At 56.2% G+C, this 22,098-nt stretch overlaps 1 protein-coding gene across 8 annotated transcripts in view; it reads right to left on the minus strand.

Annotated features, from left to right (window-relative positions):
• The window catches only part of ANK1 (ankyrin 1), a 185,092-nt gene that overhangs the window by 52,649 nt on the left and 110,345 nt on the right, over positions 1-22,098 (minus strand). For all 8 annotated transcript variants that reach the window (XM_070068605.1, XM_070068600.1, XM_070068598.1 and 5 more), the window contains exons 3-5: positions 1,763-1,861; positions 601-699; positions 382-480 (exon numbers count right to left, since the gene is read on the minus strand). In XM_070068605.1, the coding sequence (XP_069924706.1) occupies positions 382-480; positions 601-699; positions 1,763-1,861 (297 nt within the window). The remainder of the gene's footprint in view (positions 1-381; positions 481-600; positions 700-1,762; positions 1,862-22,098) is intronic.

Below are 22,098 nucleotides of genomic sequence, written 5' to 3' on the forward strand. Positions count from 1 at the left end.
ACTTACTTAGCCCCCTGTTGGACACAGCCTTTTGCCAGCCTTCCTGTGCTCCCTCCCACCCCAGCTACCTGTGCCAGAACATTCTAGAAACCATGCCAGACCCTGAGGCCTGACCGTGAGCCACTGGCTGAGCCGCCCCTCCCTCCCTCCACCCAGGACCCTGACAAAGTCATGGAGTCACTGAGTTTATAGTCCAGAGAAGCCTGAACACAGGCCAGGCAGCTTGACCACTTCACCGACGCCAAACTCAAGCTCACAGGGGATGAGACAGGGCCCAGAGCGCTCACTGCTGCCACATCCCGGGGGTGGGGGGGTGGAGGGGCGCCTGGCTAGGGAGGTGTCCAGCGGTGAGCACATTTTCCCTGGGGTGGGGGCACTTACTTCTGTGGCCACATTCTGGTTGGCTCCATTTTCCAACAAAAACTTCACCACTTCCAGATGGTTCTCCTGAGCGGCCATGTAGAGGGGTGTGAAGCCTTTCTGCGAACCGAGCGTGCCGTCAGATGCAGACGGAGCCGCAGCAGGGGCACGGGAGTCCGCAGGGAATTGGCCGGCCACGCAGCCGCCGTGGCAGCCGGGACACCCGGAGCCGCTCGTTACCTGTGACTGGGCGTTGACGTTGGCGCCATAGTTGACCAGTTCGCGGACCACCTCGTCCTGACCCGCCAGGGCAGCGATGTGCAGGGCCGTGTTCCCTTTCTGAAAGACACGTGCCCAAGGAAGGGGGGAGGGGCTTGCCCACCCAGCCTGCGCCTGCACGCGGGGCCATCAGAAGGCTGTGCACGCCGGCCCCCTAGGAGCACCGGGTCAAGTGCTGGCTGCTCCACTTCCCATCCAGTTCCCTGCTGGTGCACCTGGGAAAGCAACGCAAGATGCCCCAGGTGCTTGGGTCCCTGCTACCCACGTGGGAGACCTGCATGGAGTCCTGAGCTCCTGGCTTCAGCCTGGCCGGCCCTGACCATTTCAGCATTTGGGGCAAGAACTAGTGGAGAGAGGATCTCTCTGCGTCTCTTGTTCTCTCTCTCTGTCGCTCTGACTTTTTGAATAAATAAATACATCTCTAAAATTTTTTTTAAAAAAAGAATTGGCTAGTACTTGAACGAGTACAGGGGATGACGTTTTGGTTTACTTTTATTCCTAAATGCTGGCTGCATCCTGTTTAACAAATAAGACAAGATTTATTTCTTGCAAGCAAGAACTAAAACGTATTTCGCAGTCCACAGACAGATCCGTGTCCTGACTGCAGTGTTCGTGAACTTGAGTCACTGGCACAGAGAAAAGCACAGGGTTGTGAGATGCCTGTGGCACCCACCTGCACCAAGTACCACCCACCTGCACCAAGGGCTGAGCACGTAGGAGGGGTCAGAGCAGCCTGGGCTCTGTCTCCCACCCCACCGATCCCTCCCTGCCTGCCCTCTGACTTGACGCCCAACCTGTCCTACAACTGCACCCATCCTACAGCTGGCAAACCTGACCCTGGCCACAGGCCGGCTGGGCCTGGAACCCAGGCAGAGGCCGCTGCCCTGGAACGCAGGAGGCCACCGGGATGAGGTCCCCGTTTTAGATGACACCCCGTGATGAGACTAAAGCAGAGGCCCCCGGGACTTTCTAGAGACCCTGGAACTTTCTGGAAATCAGGCCTGGGTTTTTCCAGGAGGCGTCAGGGGGCGACGGGAAGGCTGAGCTTGGGTTTCTCTCCTGGAAGTTTCGGAGCCCGGGCTGGGGACGAGCTGGGGGCCGACCGTGTCGATCTCCCACCTACCTTGGTCGTCGTTTCTAGAATGATCTCTTTGTGCAGCAGTTCGACCACCATTTTCACGTGGCCTTCTTTGGAAGCCAGATGCAAGCCGTTGAGCCCGTTCTGGAGAGAGTGGAGACACAGGAAGGGTCGTTGTTAGCCGGCTGGGTGCTCGGCGGGTCCACGTGGCGTGGCGGGTGCGTGGCCCTTCCCAGCCCTGGGGCGTGTGAAGGAGTGGTGGGGAAGAACGTGCAGGGGACTCTGGGTGGTAAGACTGGGCACGAAGCTGAGCCACCCCAGTCCCCTCTGCACCTCTCGTGTGGGAGCGGCAGGAGCCAGCCCAGTAGGGTGACAGAAGATCCCCCAGCTCCCGAGAACAACGAAGTGTGTGGAGGCGCCCCCACACCAACGAGCAACCTGGATGTTCCGACCTTGGCAACGTTAGGCATTCCACTTCACCAAAATGGTAGAGTTAGAAGAAGGCGTGGCCAGCGCCAAAGCTCACTAGGCTAATCCTCCGCCTTGCAGCACCGGCACACCGGGTTCTAGCCCCGGTCGGGGCACTGGATTCTGTCCCGGTTGCCCCTCTTCCAGGCCAGCTCTCTGCTGTGGCCAGGGAGTGCAGTGGAGGATGGCCCAGGTACTTGGGCCCTGCACCCCATGGGAGACCAGGAGAAGCACCTGGCTCCTGCCATCGGATCAGCGCGGTGTGCCGGCCGCAGCACGCTGGTCGCAGTGGCCATTGGAGGGTGAACCAACAGCAAAAGGAAGACCTTTCTCTCTGTCTCTCTCTCACTGTCCACTCTTTCTGTCAAAGAAAGAAAGAAAGAAAGAAAGAAAGAAAGAAAGAAAGAAAGAAAGAAAGAAAGAAAGAAAGAAAGAAAGAAAGAAAAGAAGAAGGTGTTTAGCCTAGCCGTGGAGACCCCGCCATCCCACTTGAGAGTGCATGGGTTCGATTCCTGGCTTGGGCTGCTGACTCCAGCTTCCTGCCGGTGTAGACTCCAGAAGGCAGTGGGGTGGTGGTTCAAGGGACTGGATCCCTGCCACCCACGTCAGGGACCTGGCGTGTGTGTTCCTGGTTCAGCCGGCTCAGTCTGACCATCGTGGGCATGTGGGGGAGTGAACCAGCAGACAAAAGATCTCTCTTAGGTAAATAAGAAGATAGAGGTTCAAATGGTTTAGCTTCAACTCTCCGGTGACCTTTCACAGCAGTGTCGGAAAAACAAAGGAGAATTAACAGCGAGCAGTCACCAGTGGAGCAGGAGCCGCTTGCGCGTAGTAAGGTGAGGTCACACGCCAGCTGCCGCCTGTCGCCCCCACATCAGACTTCCTCAACACAGAGCCCAGTGTCCAAGAGCTCCTTTGCATCCTGCCGTCTCAGCTGTGCCCACACAAGACCAACAGCTGAGCTGCAGGAAAAAACCACACGAAAACCAAGCACATTCTCCAGGCCCACAGCGGCAGACCCCCTCACCCCAACCCCCACAGCCACCTCCAGCTCCGGCCATGCCCACAGCAGCCCAGCTGGGACTCAACCCTCTCACACCGGCAATGAGAGGTTTTGAAAGCTTCCGGAAAACTGCCATCGGGGCGGCTTCAAGCCACCAGTGATTCCCAGGACACGCGGGAGTGAAAAGTCATTCCCACCAGGGAACGGATCTCAGCTCCGGCGGAGGCTGGGCCTCTGCCTTCCCTGTGTCACCACCCCCCCACAAGTCTTCCCTCTCCTCCATGTCCCTCCCCTCTCTCATTTTGATCATCAGTGTTCTAGCACGTTCCTGGCTAACAAAGACGACTCCCCTACCACCAAGATGAAGGGCTTGGCTGCCAAGGTGGGGAAAAGGATGAGGGGGTTCCTGGGTCTCCCATCCCTTGATATCTCTGCAGACCACACCCCTCGGGTTCCAGAAATTTCCGTCCCCTTGTGTCTGACACTCTTCTCAGGAGACTCCTGTTGAACCACCAATGCGCCCGGGGGCTGCGCCCTGATTGGCTAACGGCTTTGCTGTGGCCAGCTGGAGGAAAGCCACCTGGAACAAGGGGGAGAGGGTGGAAGGTGTGCGGACAGGGCAACAATAAGGGGACTTTAAAACGTCCCTGGAGGGGCAGGCGCTGGCGTAGCGGGTGACCCCACATCCCATGTGGGGTAGGATGCTCCACGCCCTGCTGGTGCACCCGACAAGGCAGTGGAAGATGCCCGGTGCTTGGGCCCCTGTCATCCACACGGGAGACCTGGAAGAAACATCTGTCTTTGGCTTGACCTAGCCCTGGCCACTGCAGCCATTTGGGAAGTGAACCAGTGGACGGAAGACCTCTCTCTCTCTCTCTTTCTCTTTTTTCCTCTTGTAACTCTGCCTTTCAAACAAAGTAAATACACATTTTTAAAAAATGTTTCTGGGAAATGCAATGAAAAGCTAAGCTTGTTTTGGTGCAAAAGAAAACAATTTGAAGTCCATGCATAACATTTCCATAATGTTTACGTTCCACGAACTTCTTGAAGACCCCATATACAGCAGGTAGAGCCTTGGGTGTCAGAGAAGAGAGAGCAGGTGCCACGTGAACCTTGTGCCCTGTTTAGATCAGGCCCAGAGCCCACAATTGCCACTGGCCACTCCTTGCCCACTGGAACAGCCAGCCTGGCCAGGGTGTGTGCTGGTGAGGGCAGGCAGGGGGTGATGGGAGGCTGTGGAGGCAGCTGGTGTGGTTTCCCGATGCCCTTTGGCGCAGGTGTGCAGGGACCGCCTGGGGAACAGGACCACAGAAAGCATTTGTCTCAGCTACAGTTACCGTCGCTGGCACCACCCCTGGGGCTCGAAGTGGCCCCAGTCACCCTTACCCTGAAGAGCTTGGTTTGGCGGGGGAAATGGTCACACAAAGGAAATGGTGACAGATGTCAAGCTGTGTCTGACTTTAAATTCTAGACCCAGAAGTTAACCTTAAGAAACCACAGGGGCTGGCACTCTGGCGTGGCAGGTAAAGCCGATTTTGGCACTGGAATCAGATATGGGCGCCAGTTCCAGTCCCAGCTGCTCCACTTCCCATCCAGCTGCCTGCTAATGCATCTGGGAAAGCAGTGGAAGACGGCCCAAGCACCTGGGCCCCTGCCACCCACGCAGGGGACCCAGATGAAGCTCCTACCTCCTGGCTTTGGATCAGCCCAACTCCAGCTGTTGTGGCCACTTGGGGAGTGAATGAGCTGATGGAAGATCTCTCTCATTCTCTCTCTCCCCGTCTCTCTGTAATTCTGCCTTTCAAATAGATAATAAATAAATAAAAAATAAACCTTAAAAAAGAGAAACCTCAGCAAATTCATGGGAAAAATGGAATTAAGAGGTGAATTAATTTTGGTGCAAAAAATTTTTGAAATCCATGCAGTTTTTTTTTCATGATACGTATTTTCCATGAATGTTTTGAAGGCCCTGTTTATGCATAGATTTCAATTTTTTCCCACCAAAATAAGCTTATCTTTGAATTCTGTTTCCCACGATGTCTGGACGTATTCCCACGGGCACCCAGTTGGCTTCTTGCCGAGTGCCCTCCTCTGCCTCTCATGATGCACCTCCAGCCTGGCCACCTGGGTAACACGGTCGGTGGCGACCACCCAGCACTGTGTGCCCAAAGGCAGATTTCCTGCACACACGCCCTGAGGCAGTGCACGACTGGTCTCTACAGCAGGGCCCTTTGGATACCTCTCCGGCGTCCCATGGACAGGTGCCACAACCGATACCCTCTTTCCTTTGAGCATGCTTGTTACTGCTCGAATGAGCAGCGAGAGGCGGCGTACGGATCGTGTGCTGCTTGCTCTAGCTACCAGTCTAGAGCGAGGTGAACTGTCACTTTCCACCCCAACACCAGAGGCCAGCGGATAAAAAGCCAGCCAAGACGCTCACACCCCACACCACGGTACGGGGGTTCAGTTCCTGGCTTCTGCTGCCAGTTCCCGCTCCCTGCCAATGTAGATCGGGGGAAGCCGGGCTGCTGCCGTCAGTACTGGATCCCTGCCCACCCACGAGGGAGACTTGGGTTGGGTTTTCAGTTCTGAGCTATAGCCTGGCCCAGTCCCAGCTATTGTGGGCATTTGCGGGGTAAGGCAGAGGATGGGAGCTCTCTCTCTTGTAGCCTTGCAAATGAACGATCCTTAAAGAACCAGTGCCTCTGTGTTGTGTTCTAGTGCCATCAAGCCTAAGTTGATCGTGGAAAGTGAAAGGCGGATAGCTGAGACCCAGCTCTTTCCAGCTGCCCCAGCTGACTTTCTTTATTTTTAAATTGTTAAAAAAAGATTTGTTTATTTATTTGAAAGCCAGAGTTAGAAGTCAGAGAGAAGGAGAGGCAGAGAGAGAGAGAGAGAGAGGTCTTCCATTTGATGTTTCACTCCCCAATTGGCCGCAACAGCTGGAGCTGTGCTGATCCAAAGCCAGGAGCCAGGAGCTTCTTCTGGGTCTTCCACACAGGTGCAGGGGTCCAAGCACTTGGGCCATCTTCCACTGCTTTCCCAGGCCATAGCAGAGAGCTGGATTGGAAGTGGAGCAGCCAGGACTTGAACTGGCACCCATATGAGGTGCGGGCACTGTAGGCAGTGGCTTTACCCACTATGCCACAGTGCCGGCCCCTCCAGCTGACTTTCAAAGTCCCTTTCTTTGAGGCTGAATGGCAAGCAGACTCTCAAGGAGGATGATGGGAGGATGAACCCCATAATTCCTCCCCCAACTAATAGGGTTTAGGAGATCACAAAGGGGGACATGGAGGCATAGGAGAACAGGCACTTCATGCTAACATAGAAGCAGTGGAGCAAAGCAGTGACTACCTGAGGCATTTGTCAATCTCCCAGCTTCCCCCAGGTCAACACCAGCTCACTAGACTCCTGCTTCCTGCAGTCTCCCCCTGCTGGACACAGTGGCATGAGCGTGAGGCCAGTCCCCCCAGTCCCCACCCCCCCTCAGCACACAACTCTTCTTTATCTTCTGTTTGAACGTCAATCATTCCTATCGCTTCCTCCTCAAGTTCGAGTGTGTCCTCAGCTATGTCCAGTGCGCCATGAGCCTATTGAAGAAGAAACTCTTAGCCGCTGAACAAGTGTTTTCATTCCCAGTCTGGCATCTGGCGCTTCGTTAGTGTATCCGTTTCTCTGCTACATTCTCCACCTGTTCCTCCTGTGATCCACCTTCCCCACTCCTTTCACATCTCAATCAGAGAGATCTCTGGGTCTGATTCTGTCGGTTGTTTTGTCTCTTGACACGGTTCATCTCTCTCTCTCTCTCTCTCTCTCTCTCTCTCTCCCTGGCTCTCTCTCTCTCTGTTATAATTCAACTGGACCGGTGCCGCGGCTCACTAGGCTAACCCTCTGCCTTGCGGCGCCGGCACACCGGGTTCTAGTCCCGGTCGGGGCGCCGGATTCTGTCCCGGTTGCCCCTCTTCCAGGCCAGCTCTCTGCTGTGGCCCGGGAGTGCAGTGGAGGATGGCCCAAGTGCTTGGACCCTGCACCCCATGGGAGACCAGGATAAGTACCTGGCTCCTGCCATCGGATCAGCGTGGTGGGCCGGCCACAGCGCGCCGGCCGCGGCGGCCATTGAAGGGTGAACCAACGGCAAAGGAAGACCTTTCTCTCTGTCTCTCTCTCTCTCACTGTCCACTCTGCCTGTCAAAAAAAAATTTTTTTTAACTGGATGCCAGGCATCATACACCCAGGAGCAGCAGAGACTGAGGCCAACAGTCAGTAGTGTTTAAGGCTAGGAGTGGAGCTGCCGGCCTGGTGAGTGGGGAGGAGGCTGAGCCCACCCCGTCGGGAGCTGACCCTGCTAGGACCTCCAGCATGCCACACCCTTCCCTGTCCTCTACGGCATGGCTGCTGCTGTCCTGAGCTCTGAGCAGGATCTGGAGTCTTCTGTGATCCTGCTCCCGCCCTGCTCACCTGTGCCTCAAGCGTGCGCGCTCCCCCAGGCCCTGGTCCCTGTGCAGTGGGCATGCTCACCACTGCTTCCACGGCTCTCTGTTGTCCTGGTGCAGATTCACTCTCAGGTAGGCCCTGGTGCGTCCAGCCCTCTAAGGTCAGACTTTTTTTTAATGCCTTTGCTGCACTGGTCTTGGGCACAGTGTCCTGGTGGCCCTGCAGCATGGCAGACCTCTGCCTGTGCAGGTACAGGATCTGGGCCCCGGGCCTCACTCCGCCAGAAGCGCAGGGCTTTGCCTGCACCGTTCCTGCAGGAGCAGGTTGCCTGCCCTTCCCCAGGGGCACAGGCAGCCTGCTTCTACACCTCCCGGAAGGTGCGAGGGCTCCTTTCTGCGTCCCGCAAGCTACTGACTGCGACTGGGGCTGGAGGCAAAGCCTGTGCCGCCCCCAGCTCCTTCTCATGGGTGGGGCGGCGACGCTCTCCAAGCAGTGTTCACTGTTCTTTGTTCTTGCACATTCTTTACCCCCTATGACCTCATTCTACCCGGTCCTCAAACAGAAGATAACTTAAAAAAAAAAAGAAAGATGTATATGTTTATTTGAAAGGCAGAGAGAAGGAGACACACAGAGGGAAAGAGACCTTCTATATGCTGGTTCATTCCCCAGATGGCTGCAATGGTGGGGGCTCAGCCAGGTCAGAGCCGCAAGCCTGGAATTCCACCCAGGTCTCCACGCGGGTGCAGTGGCCCAAGTACTTGGGCCACCTTCTGCTGCTTTCCCAGGTGCATCTTAGCAGGGAGCAGCCAGGACTCAAATGATGTCAGCGTCACAGGCAGCTGCGTAACCACCTGCCACATGATGGAGGCCCTGAGATAGCGTCTCAAGGCTCCTTTTGCAAAAATATTCACCCTGGGGCCAGTGTTTGTGTGCAAGGCTGGCATCTTCTGTGGGTGCTGGCTGGTGTCTCGGCTGCTCCACTTCCAACCCAGCTCCCTGCTAATGACCTGGGAAATGTAGTGGAGGATGGGATGGCCCAAGTGCGTGGGCCCCTGCTTTCCACACAGGAGACCTGGATGAAGCTCCTGGCTCCTGGGTTCGGCTTGGCTCAGCTTTAGCCATTGAGGCCATCTGGGGAGTGAACTAGCAGATGAAGGGTCTCCCTCTCTCTCTCTCTCTCTCTCTCTGGAACTCCTTCATATAAATAAATAAAATATTAAAAAAAAAACCCACTCACACTCATTCACACTCAGCACACAGAGCTGGAGCTCTTCCTTGGCCTTCGCTCGCTTCCAGGTAAAACGTCAACGCAGAGGACGCTTCTGGGAGGACTCTACTGGGGGGGGGGGCAGCCAGCTGTGCCTCCCTTTGCCATTGTATGAAGAAGAACAGACCACACTCAGAGGATTTACTGTGGAGTGTTTCCTGGTGCCAACTGGGAGAAGTTCCATTGCAAAATGCTCAACCTCAGACTTCTGTTCTCAGTAAATTATCCCTCCATCGGCTCCTCTGATTGCCCCGGTTACAGGAGTTGATCTCCAAATGTAGAGTAGAGAGCACCCATCCCAGGGAACGGGGCTCTGCTCCTCTCCTCTCTCTGGGACACTGCAGGGACACCTGGGATGGGGGGACGCACCTGCTTCCACCTCCCTCCCTGGACTCCGCTGGACAGGCAGGGACCTCCTCTGTCCCTTCCTTTGAGCCAGGCCCTGTGTTCCCAGAGGACTCAGGTGCCCTCCCTAACATGTGAGACCTGAAAGAAGTTCACGTAGAAAATGGACTAAAAGCAAGTTTGTCTTGGGGCCAGACCGTTTCTGAAACTAAAGCATCCTTTTTTCGTATTACACCTTGCTCTAGACTTTCCAAAGACCCCTCATCTGCATGGATTTCAAAACTTCTTGCAACAGAGTAACTGCACATTGAAGTCCCACCTTCTTCCATGAGTTCTTTTTCTTTTTTCTTTAAGATTTTACTAAATATTTGGAAGTTGGGGCTGGGGGAGAAGACAAAGACACGTTCCATCTGATGGCTCGTTCCCTAAATGGCCACAACAATCAGACTGGGCCAGGCCACAGTCAGGAGCTTCATCCAGGTCTCCCATGTGGGTAGTAGGGACCCAAGCACTTGGGCCGTCTTCTGCTGCCTTCCTGGGCACATTATCAGGGAGCTAGAACAGAAGTAGGGCAGCCAGGACGCAAACTGGTGCCCACATGGGATGCTAGCGTCATAGGCAGTGGCTTAAGCCCTTGTGCCATGAGCTTTTGAAGTTCTGTTGTAGGTAGAGATGGGGTGTGCATAAATGCACACAGACACACATTGAGTAGCAATGGGTACAGGAAGCAACCAGAGCTTCGTGCCTGAATTCCCACACTACCAGGATCCTTAGAGAAGTGACCAGTTCCCGGTGAGGGTGAGGAAAGGGCAGATGAGCCTGGGGCAACTTGTGCCGGACAGTAAGGAAATAACACAAAGAACAATGGGGCCATGGTTAGAACAAGTAAGCCGGGTGATGGACAGGGGTCTTATTGGCCACTTGAGCATTATCATGAGAGCATCAGGTAAATAAACCCATTGCAAGGAACAGAAATCTATGAGCCCACGCAGGCACAAGCAAACAAATAAAAGGTAAACAATGGAGGGAGAAGGACACACTCATCCTTCAGGGGAGCCGGCGAACAAATGTCGAATAAATGATGGAAATGGAGTCTCAGTCTGAGAAACCATCACTGGGCAGTGGCGGAGCGAGGCAGAGGGCATCAGTGGATGGACAGCGAGGCTGGGAGTCAGATGAGCAATGAAATTGGCATTCGGCCTGCACATTTTCCTCCCTTGGCAAAATATTGATCAACCACAAAGAGAACGATCAATGATCTCGGAGTGGAGAAGTGGGGCAGAGACCAGCAGTGCCTGGGGATGGGGTGGGTGTGCCCCGGGCGGGTAGGGAGCGGGATCCCACGTTTTCCTGCCTGCAAGGCTGGCCGGAAGGAAGAGAGGTTATGACCGCAGGACAGAGTCCGCAGCACGGGGAAAGGCCACAGCCTAGGTAGGGTCTCCTGGAGGAGACGGAAGGGAGCCAAGTGCTAGGTGTGGGGGACTGAGGAAGTTCCTGGAAGATGGAGTTCAAAGGTGAAGTTTATTTAGGGTCTTTGAAAATTTCACGAGGGGCCAGTGTTTGGCCATCGGGGAAATGAACCAGCAGATGGAAGATCTTTCTCCCTCTGTGTCTCTCCTTCTCTTTCTGCAGTTCTGCCTTTCAAATAAATAAATACATTTAAAAAAATTTATTTGAGAGGTAGAGTTACAGACAATGAGAGGCAGAGAGAGAGAGAGAGGTCTTCCATCCACTGGTTCACTCCCCAGATGGCCGCAATGGCCAGAGCTGGGCCGATCCAAAGCCAGGAGCCAGGAGTCAGGAGCTTCTTCCGGGTCTCCCACAAAGGTGCAGGGGCCCAAGGACTTGGGCCATCTTCTACTGCTTTCCCAGGCCACAGCAGAGAGCTGGATTGGAAGAGGGGCAGGCAGGACTAGAACCAGCGCCCATATGGGATGCAGGTGCCACAGGCGGAGGATTAACCTACTGTGCCACGGGGCTGGCCCCAAATAAATACATCTTTAAAAATACTCTAAAATAAAAGTTTAAGAAATATTAGTATTATATTAGTAATATATTAGCCATATATTATTTATGGCTGCAATGACCAGGGCTGGGCCAGGCCAAAGCCAGGAGCCAGGACTCCATCTGAGTGTCCCACGTGGGTCCAGGGCCATCCTCCACTGCTTTTCCAGGCACATTAGCAGGAAGCTGGATCAGAAGAGTGACAGCTGAGTCTCAAACTAGCATTCTGATGTGGGATGCCGGCCGCACAAGTGGCAGCTTAACCTGAAGTGTGAGTATTATGAACACACTGTGTAGGGTGGGCGTTTGGCACAGCAGTTGAATCAGCGCTTGGGACCCCCACAGCTTGGCTTTGAGTCCTGCTGTGCTTCTAATCCCAGCTTCCTGCGATTGCACATCCTGTGGAACCCAAGGACTTCAGTCTCTGCACCCACATGGGAGACCTGGACGGAGTTCCTGCCTCCTGGCTTCAGTCTGGCCCAGCCCTAGCTGCTGCAGCCATACGGGGAGGGAACCAACAGAGGGAAGATCTCTCTCTCTCTCTCTCTCTCTCTCTCCCCCACACACACACACTTTGTAACTGCATTTCAAGTAAGCAAATAAATATTTTTGCATAAAAAAGAAACTATGCATGGATTTAAAAAAATTTGCATCAAAATAAATGTTTTAAATTCTGTTTCCCCTAGTGACTCCAGAAGAGAGAGAGAGAAAAGACAAGGTATGGAAGGAACAGAGTGACAGAGAAAGGGACAAGAGGGGGTGGGGGGTGGGGGAGTGGGGGGGTGGTAAGTAGGAGGGAGAGGGGAAGGTGGCGGGGGGAAGGGAGGGAGGGGTGAGAGGAAGGAAGGATTGGACAGTTGGCAACATTGTAACGTAGTCTGTGAATGGGAGGTTATGTTGCATGGTTTCCTGGTTGGGAAGCATTTGTAGTAGTTATGTTGCAAAGAGTCCTATTTCGGGGTAACACCATAATGTTTAGAGGTGATGATGGAGAATTATATCATAAACAAGGGGTCTTCAAAAATCCATGAAAAAGCACATTGTGTAAAATTATGTAACTCCAGACAACTTTTTGTGTGCTGACATGTGTCGATGCCCCCCAAACAAATCTGCAGGCTTGCAAACGGATAACTTGTTTAAGAAAGAGAAGGAGACCCTGAACGGAAGTCCTCAGTGGCAGCCCCCCCCCCCCATCACAGGAGAGGACCCAGAATCAGAGCGGAAGGAAGAGCCAACAGCTGAGACAGCCACACAGTCCTGGCTGAATGGTCCAAGGGCAGGGAACTTTCTGCTCACTGGGTGCCCAGCCCAGCTTCCCAGACGGGGTCCAGACAACCGCAGAGCGGGATCGAGATCCGGAGGCGTTTCTTCCAAGAACGGCATCCGAAGCGGACACCAGGTTTACCAGTCCCAGCCAAGCCTGGAGGCAAAGCCCTAGGGGAGCAGGCACGGCAGGAGCGGCAGGTCCTGGCAGAGCTCTCTGGGACGTGCAGGGGAGTTTGCTAGTGGGCTTTCTGGAGGGGAAAAGGATGACACCGTTTGCCTGCCACGAGAGCACCAAAGCTTTAGCCAAAAAATCCCGCTGGGGGAAGCTGCACGGCAACGCTCCTGCTCCTCCCCTCATCCTGCAACGACAACCCTGCCCGAGGTTCTGGGGACATCAAGAGGCCACCCGACCAGGGTCCTGATTCGTTCCTTCCGACTTCTTTTCCTTTCCTAATCTCTTAATCTCGCAGCACTGGTTTCTCTGCAGTGTAATAATGTCCAAGCTCCAGGACGCTCTGTTCTCTGGGGATGGCCCAGGCAGCTTGCATCGTGAACTTGATGGAGCTTAGGGTGAGAAACAATGTTTACGATTTTAATTTTTGTGTGTTTCAGTTCCATTTCCCGTGGGCATTACGGAGTCCCCTCCTTTGACAAATGCAGAGGTAGAAGCGCAGGGCATGGGTGGTGGGGGTGGGAAGAACTCACACAGGTGCAATGTGTGGGGGGTAGGGAGCAGGGGTCCTTTGTACCATTCCTGTAACTTTTCTCTAGGTTGAAATATTTAAAATGCACTCAAAGGAACGGGTGAAAGGGAGGAAGGCTGGGAAGTGTTGAAGAGGCAAAGCTGGACCTAATTCTGGGGAACTGAAGCTACCATGAAGAGTGACCACATCCACCTGTCCTATCGCTAAAGACCCTGGGGGCTGGCGCTGTGGCGCATAGGTTAAGCTTCCACCTGCAGTGCCAGCATCCCATATGGACACCAGTTCAAGTCTTGAGTGCTCCACTTCTGATCCAGCTCCCTGCTAATGCGCCTGGGAAAGCCATGGAAGATGGTCCGATTCCTTAGGAACCTGCACCCACGAAGGAGACCTGGAAGAAGCTCCTGGCTCCTGGCTTTGGATCAGCCCAGCTCTGGCCATTGCGGCCATCTGGGGAGTGAACCAGTGGATGGAAGACCTCTCTCTCTCTCTCTCTCTCTCTCTTTCTCTCTTTCTCTCTCTCTAACTCAGACTTTCAAATGAATAAAATAAATCTTTTTTAAAATAGAAAGGACCCTGAGGAGTGACCTTGACCTGAGTTTTCCTGTCATTCCAGGAGGAGCCCAGAGTGCCTTGCAAGCACACTAACAGGAAGCAGCCTTCAGTCTCGCGTGGGCGCTGCGGGCAGGGAGCCTCCCCACCCACAGCCTCTTCCCAGCCCAGGTAGCTTATGGCTCCCCTGAGTCCACGTGGTGGGAGAGGTCAGCTAAAAACACAGCATCTGGGAACTGGATGCACCAGGAGCCAGACGGAGCTCTCTGCGCCTGTCTCCATGGAGGCCCACCCCTCATCCAGGGACGGGAAGCCAGGACCCCACATCCTCAGAGCGAGGCTGCGTGGCAGAAAGGCCCACGCCTGGCCCTAAGCCTCTCTCCTCCTTTGCTTTATTGCCTTCTAAATTTAGCTCGCCTGCCCAGGGAGCGCTAAGACTCACTCTTCACTAGATGCTCATCGGAAGGAAAAATACTCGCATCCCTTCTCATTATCCAGGAGGGGAAAGACGCCACAGTCAGTTCTGAGCCCTGCGGGCAGACGGGGCCACCTCAGCTCACCTTCTCCCCACTCCCGGGCTGCAGGGCCCGACAGCAGTCCCAGGGCCCCAGCAACCCCGAGGCCCCGCAGCTACAGCGCAGCCCTGGGAGCTGGGAGAGGATGCCGAGCGCAGGTTAATGAGCGGATGGGCTGCTGGCACCGAGCGCGGCAGCTAAGAATAGCTCCTGCACATGAGAACGAGGTCCCAAAATCAAAGGAGGCAGCTCTCACGGGGAAGGGCACTGGGTGAGGGAGCGAGGTCTCTAGCCTGTCCCACCTGTCACCTCCGCACGTCTCGGTCCCTGCCTGATCACCCAACTTCCTCCCCACTCCACAATCACAAGACGAAAGCAACGAGGCAGCTTGCAGGAACAAGTTAACATCCATGTCGTGCGTGGACAGAGGAGAGCTGACAAGGGTCAGACCCAAGTGTTCACAGTGGTCCCGGGGAAGCTTTCAGACTTCTACTCTGTCTGCAGAGCGTGGATGTTCAGACCAGCACTGTGTGCAAGGGAGCTTCAAAAAAGTTCATGGGATGGGCTGGCGCTGTGGCTCAGTGGGTTGAGCCGTGCCTGCAGTGCCGGCATTCCATATGGGTGTTGGTTCCAGTCCCGGCTGCTCCACTTCCGATCCAGCTCTCTGCTTTGGCCTGGGAAAGCAGTAGAAGATGGCCCACCCGCGTGGGAGACCAGGAAGAGGCTCCTGGCTCCTGGCTACAGTCTGACCTAGCCCTAGCTGTGCAGCCATCTGGGGAGTGAACAGTGGATGGAAGACCTCTTTCTGTGTGTGTGTCTTTCCCTCTAATGCTGACTTTCAAATAAATAAATCTTAAAAATGAAAAAAAAAAAAAGGAGCCTTGGGGGCATATGTTTGTCCCAGCACTTAAGACATCTGTATCTCACATTAGAGTAACCACCTCTGGCTTCCAGTTCCAGCTTCTGGGAGGCAGTGGGGACGGCTCAAGGAGTTGGGTCTCGGCCACCCACATGGGGGACCTGGACTGAGCTCCTGGCTTGGGTGCAGCCCAGTTCTGACCAATGCTGGTGTTTAGGGTGCAAACCAGGAGATGGGAGATTTCTCTGTCTCTCTCTCTCTCTCTCTCTCTCTCTCTCTTCATTTCTGAGGAAGGCCACAGGCACCGTACAACCGTCATCTGTGATGATTAGCCCCCCATCACGCTGACTCGTGCCACGTCATCACGTGCTTTACGGAGCACCGGATGGCTCCTTTCCCGCCAAGGTGCAGAAGACATACAGTGGTTTGAATAGTTCAGGAGGCACAGGCTCTCAGGGCCCACTGGGTTCACACACAGCTTTCCTGGTGGGACGGGGAAGTGCACTGGAATCCCTGGCTCCAGACTGGGGGCCTGGGACGCCGTGTAACACAGGTCACCGCTTGCCTAGGTGGGGACGATCCTGACTTCCTCATCAGTGCAAAGCAGCCCCCATGCAGGGCTTTGTGTCTGGGGCCAGAGTCGTCGGCCCAGTGAGCTAAGCTGCTGCCTGCAATGCCAGCATCGCACATCCGAGTGCCAGTTTGAGTCCGGCTGCTCTGCTTCTGCTAACGTGCCTGGGAAAGCAGTGGAGGATGGCCCAAGTCCTTGCGCCCCTGCCACCCACATGGGGGACCTGGATGGATTTCCAGGCTCCCAGCTGCAGCCTGGATCAGCCCCAGCTCCATTTGGGGAGTAAACCAGCAGATGAAAGATTCTCTCTCTCTCTCTCTCTCTCTCCCTCTCTCTCCCTCCATCACCTGCTCTCTGACACTCTGCCTTTCAAATAAATAAATCTTTTAAAAACTATAGAAGGCTTGATACCACCACGTTGCCGTATCAGGAAGGCTGTTGTGTGTGAGGATGGAGGACACAGGCAGAGTGAGGGAGCCGCAAAGTTGAACCCTGTCTCTGTGCCTGCCCCGAGCTCCCAGGGAAAAGGTGGTGACAGAGAAGGGACAGGCTGTGTCCCCACCCTGACCTGGACGTCCCCTCCCTGGCTTGACTGCCTACCAGCCTCACTCCCTCTCATTTCACTCCCCGTGCCTGGGAAGCTGGGGGGGCGGAGTCTACACTGCAATCCCAACTCCTGATTGTCCACCTGGAGACACCTGTTCTCCACTCCAGATCTTCCTCTGACTCACCGCATGTGAGCCATCACCGGAGACTAAAACAGTGTGAGAGCGGCCGGTGGGACTCACTCCCCTCCCCCGCCAGTCTCTGCTGAAGGAATGAAGGGATGAATGAATGATGAACATCTGGACGCCACCCAGAACTCCGAACTGGCAAGTCCTCTGTGCAGGCCAGACTTCCTTGCCTGCCTCTGGGCTGAGACAGGCGTGACCTCGGCCATCTCGGCCAGCCCTGGACTCTGGCAGGGCGCACGGGTCCCCCGCTGCGGGCTCCCGGTGCACGTCTGTGGGATAAATGAACCAGCCCCTCTCGCCAACTGCAAAGGCACTCAGAAGTCGCTCTTGCACCGTGGTTTCCTGAACCAAGAATGAAGATGAAGGTCGAACGCCACGATCCCCCGTAAGCTCCGAGGTCCCACAACTCGGAAAGGTCACCATTTCCCTCATCACCAGGGGCAGCCAAGCCCGGGCGGTGCACGCTGGCATTTGGCTGCTGAAGCAAAGCTGACTGCAGCGGCGACTGTGCGGCCCGAGGATGCCGGCCATGGCGGAGTGGGGAGCTCCGGGGGGAACGGCCTGCTTCCCCACGCTTTCCTGGGCTGTGCCTGTGCGTCACCTGTGACCCCTGAGACGGTCCAGCCTCCGGACACTGCAGTAAACATTGCCACGTTCTGGACTAGGGGGGCCGAGGCCAGCAGCGGCCGGGGGCGGGGGTGGGGAATCCCTCACTCGCACCCTGACACAGTGCCCGGGTGAGGGGGCGGGGCTTGGTCTACTTCCCACGCCTGCATCGAGGTGCACCTGCCACGTGCCAAGCAGGAGCCCAAGAGACAGGGGACGAGGTCCCCGTCCCCCTACATGTGCAGCAAAGGCACACAGGACGACAGACACAGAAATGCCCGCGCAGGCAGGGAGACGAGGGGAGTCCTCAGCGGGGTCCCCAGAAGCTCCTCTCCCACAGCAGGACAGGAAACAGAGCCTGAGGCCGTTTGCCCCCGCAATTTCCATCAGTTCTCGGGGTTCTGGAGGACAGAGACCCGGCCCTTTAATCTGGCGAACGCGTCATCCCAGAAAGTCCTTTTTTTTTTTCTTTCCTTTTTTTTTTTTTTTCCAACGACTGCAGTCTCCATCATCAAATATTTTGACTGGATATAAATATCCAATCTAGCATTTACTCTGGAAACTGAACATCAGACGCTAACATTGGCAATGCGTGTGTAGCCATTTCATCCAAAAAATCAGAGCGTCTGTTGCGTGACCCACGCCACGCCATCTCATGCGCGACCCATGCCACGCCAGCGGCTGTGGGGAGAGGAAGGGAAACGGCTCGTGGACCTGGCTTTCGCCTAGCATAGCGTCCACAGGGGAAGGAAGACACACACCCCTGGGGGTGGTGCTGTGGCATAGTGGTGGTGCTGGCATCCCATATGGACGCTGCTTCAAGTCCCGGCTGCTCCCCTTCTGACCCAGCTCTCTGCTGTGGCCTGGGAAAGCAGTAGAAGATGGCCCAAGTCCTTGGGCCCCTGCACCTGCATGAGAGACCTGGAAGAAGCTCCTGGCTCCTGGCTTCAGCCATTGCGGCCATTTGGGGAGTGAACCAGCAGATGGAAGACCTCTCTGTATGTCTCTCCTCTCACTGTCTGTAACTCTGCCTCTCAAATAAATAAACAAATCTTAAAAAAAAAAAAAAAAAAAAAAAAAAAAAAAAAAAAAAAACAAAGACACACACCCCATGCCCGTGCTGTGTGGCAGGACCGCGGGTGGGCTGTCCTCAACAGAGATTCCTTCATGCTCTGGGGACCAGGACACACACAGCGTCTGCTGGGCTGAGAGCCATGCCTATGCCACAGCTACAGGAGCTGACGTCACCACACCCAGGGCCCCCACCTCCACAGCTGGTTCACCACGGCAACCCCCACACAATCTCCCCACAGTGGCGCCTCAAGTGCGTCCTCCACACAGCAGCTGGGGCACTTCCCCAACACCACAGTGTGCCTCTATGTAACACCTTCCAGGGGCTCCCCATCCTCACGCACGGGCAAAACCCTCCAAGTCGCCAGCAGGGCCCACAAAGCCCTTCACCAAAGCAACCAAGCTGACTGCTGCCCCAGGACCTTTGCACAGACTTCCCTCTCCCAGGGGTGCTGTTCCCCAGAAGCCGCGAGTTCTCACTCACAGACGTGCCCTCCTGAGGCCCCTCTGCCTGTTTCTCCTGCGTGGAGCCTCCCGACAGCTGATGTCCCAGAGCGCGTTCATTTTTTCGGCTCTTGTCTGCCTTGTTTAGTGCTGGGAGCGTTCCTGGGCACAAGGCAGGCGTGTGACAGATGCGTGTGCACTGACCCCCGGGTGGTCCTCACCACACCACTCACCCTGCCCCGCCGGCCGGCGCCAGCATTTGACTTCCTCGAATGCTGAGTGGCGTCCAACTATCTCTCTGTGGGCTGGACCTCTCATCTGCACTCCAGGCCCCGATATCCGGATGCCTCCGAGAAATGTTCCCGCGGGCCCAGGCTCCTCAGCAGGGCCTCCTTCCAGCTCTACCCGACCCCTCACCCTGCCCACACGCAGAGGCTGTGGGCCTCTCCCACACTCCCGCCTCCAGAGCCAGGCCCAAGGCTCGTGGCCAAAGTCCCCATCCTCACCCTCTCCATCATCAGGACTAGCTTTTCCTGCTCCAGCTCCGCAGCCAGCACCCCGGGGCGAGCCCCCCACACTCGCCACTGCCCGCAGCCCCCGCGGCCCTCTGCCTCCCGCGCGTCTCTGACGCAGTGTGGGAATCCGAGGTGATCTGGCCTCCACCAGCAGGCTCGGCCAGGATGCACTAATACGGTGGCGCAGGTTGCTCAGCAGCCAAATACCTCCCCCCCCCGCCCCGGCCCACGGCCACGGCTGCAGGCTCCGGCGGTACCTCCCTCTCACCTCTGCTGCTCCGGCCACTCTGTCCCCTGCCCCACGTCCCCTCTTATCCACAAGCAGCTACGGGGTTAACGTCTGGCATAGCTGGAGCGCACACACTCAGGCACACACGCACGCACGCTGCACGCCGTCCTTGTCGGGTGTCGTGGCTCTGACCTCTGTCTGTAGGTTCCAGCGCAGCCCCGCTGCGTCTCATCTGTTCCCTCCCTGCTCTCTGAAGTCCTCCTCTCCGGCTCGCCCTGAACGCGCCACCCTGTCCCCTGCCCCCTGGCCTTTGCATGGTTGTGCTCCGACCTCCAACCCCAGGCCAGGCCTCTCACGCCAGGCCTTCCCTTCCGCCCTCCGCGGTTCCTAACACTGGGCTTTGGTGCGCATTAGCTGATTAGCAGCTGTCGCTGCCGGCAGGCGGCGGCTCAGAGAGGATGAGGACTCTGCCATTTTCTCTCTCCTGCCGCGACCCTGCAGCCCAGCCCTCCCAAGACAGGCGGGACGGACAGGAAGACGCCGGAGGCGGGGGTCTGAGGCACGAGCGACGCTGGAACAAGAATGAGAACCGGCTTTCCTGCAAAGACGCTCGTGCACGCATGTGTGTGTGCGTGCTCTTAGCTATGATGTCTTCCTCCCTATTAAACGAATGATGACGATGCTGATGAAAATTAGCAGACATTAGCCGTGTATCAGGGAAACTGCCCTGAATATTCAGATGCCTCTTATATAAGCCCACAGTGCGCCTTTCCACGCTACGGAGAGTCATTTCTTCCTATTACGGCCAGCAGCACGCTCTTCCCCACAAAACACACACCCCGAGAGCATGCTGCTTATGTAAGGACGAGCACTTGCTGCGTCGCCCCTGCCACAGTCCATCCGCTCAGAGCTGCAGGACACAGCCAAGGCTGAAGCCGAGACCCCGGGGCAAGAGCCTGGTTTTATCTCAGCACAGTGCAGGCAGCTGTGAGGAGGGGACGTGCCAGTGCCATTAGGAGCCCAGCGCTGCGAGGCTGCAAAGAAGCAGTGTTGTCCCAGGGTGCGCCACCCAGCCTGAGGAGGGAGGGGCTTGGCCACTGCGGCCCTCGATCCACTCTCCCCTTCAGGGCACCTTATACAACCAGAAGCATCCTACAGAAGCACCCTACGCAACCAGAAGAGCCCCATAGAAACAGCTATGTAACAGTAAGCTCCCCATAGAAGTACCCTATACAACTAGACGCACACTATAGAAGCACCCTATGCAACCAGAAGTACCCTATGTAACCGGGGCACCCTATAGAAACACCCTACACAACAATAAGCACCCTCTAGAAGTAGGGGCACCCTATACACCAGAAGCATCCTATAGAAGCACCCTATGCAATAAGAAGTACCCTATATAACCAGAAGCATCCTATAGAAGTGCCCTATACAACCAGAAGCACCCTATAGAAGCACCCTATGCAACCAGAAGCACCCTATACAACCAGAAGTGCCCTATAGAAGCACCCTATACAACCAGAAGCATCCTATAGAAGCACCCTATACAACCAGAGCACCCTATGCAATCAGAAGCACCCTACAGAAGTGCCCTATGAACCAGAACGAGGCTCGGGCTGCTGTGAACAGTCCCCATCTGCAGCTACCTGTCACAGCGCAGTCACAGATCACGAGGCACGGATCAACAGGGCCCAAGATCTGGGGATGAAGCAGCCACAGGAACAAGCCGGCAGCCGTGGCCTTGCCCTGTGATGCGTCCTGTCCTGCCCGCCTTCCTCTCACACCTGCGTTTCTCTGAGAGAGCCTGCAGCCCCAGCTGTCTCCAGCAGGGGCGCTGCACTCGTCACTGGCGCTGAGCCCACCGGCAATGGTGTCAGCAAAGCAGCGCCCAGTGTCATCCGGGCCTGGGGCGCAGCCAGCAGTGATGGGGAGAGAAGGCCGAGGTCTTGCCACTGGGAGGCTAGGCGAGACGAGGCCGCTCCCCAACCTTCGAATCTCACACAGAAAGTGCGCCGGGCGCAATCCTAGGAACGTTCTGTCATCCCCATGTTGGCAAAACGGGCTCCTGTGACAGCCCCCCACACAGGGCGATGCAGCCCCAGCACCAACCAAAATCATGGCATTGGCATCTGTGGGTGCCAGAGCAGCCAGAGCAGCCCCTACCCATGGGCGCGGGTGGGGGCGGGGCTAACACGACGGCGCCCCAAAACTTTGCTCCTCCTCCTCTGACCACCAAAGAAGGAAGTTCAGAGTTTCCACCTGCTGCCCAGCACTTGGATGCCTGCCGGAATCCTGCTGGGGCTGGCACTTCCGGCTGCGGGGGATGCGGGCAGGGGCGGGGTGGGGGCAGGTGGGCTCCTCACACAGTTGGCACCCCCAGCCCCGGGGAAGGTCACCGCTAGGGGCTTTGCATCGTATCGCACACTTCCTTCCGCCTCCTGTCACCTCCTCTCGCCTCCATCCTCTCTGCTCCTCTGGCTGCCAAGGTCTGCCACCACGAAACCACCCGCATCTGAGTGGAGTCTTGGCGCTGGGCGCTTGAAACTGAGTCGGGGCAGGGAGGAGAGGATGTAGGCTGAGATCCAGGGACTGGCAAAGGAAGGCGGGCCATCAGGGGTGGGGACCGTGAGGGGCTGCCGATCACGGGCAGAGCTGTGGCTTTGCCAAGGAGCAGTTCTGGGGACGGGCAGCGGCCGCGGCTGCACCACCTGGTGCTCCAGAGCTGGACACGTAACAACGGACACGACACTCCACTGCATGTGCTGTGCGCTGCGGGGGCTTCAGAAGCTGTGGG

This window comes from Oryctolagus cuniculus, chromosome 2 (assembly GCF_964237555.1).
Source record: "Oryctolagus cuniculus chromosome 2, mOryCun1.1, whole genome shotgun sequence".
Taxonomy (NCBI): Eukaryota; Metazoa; Chordata; class Mammalia; order Lagomorpha; family Leporidae; genus Oryctolagus; species Oryctolagus cuniculus.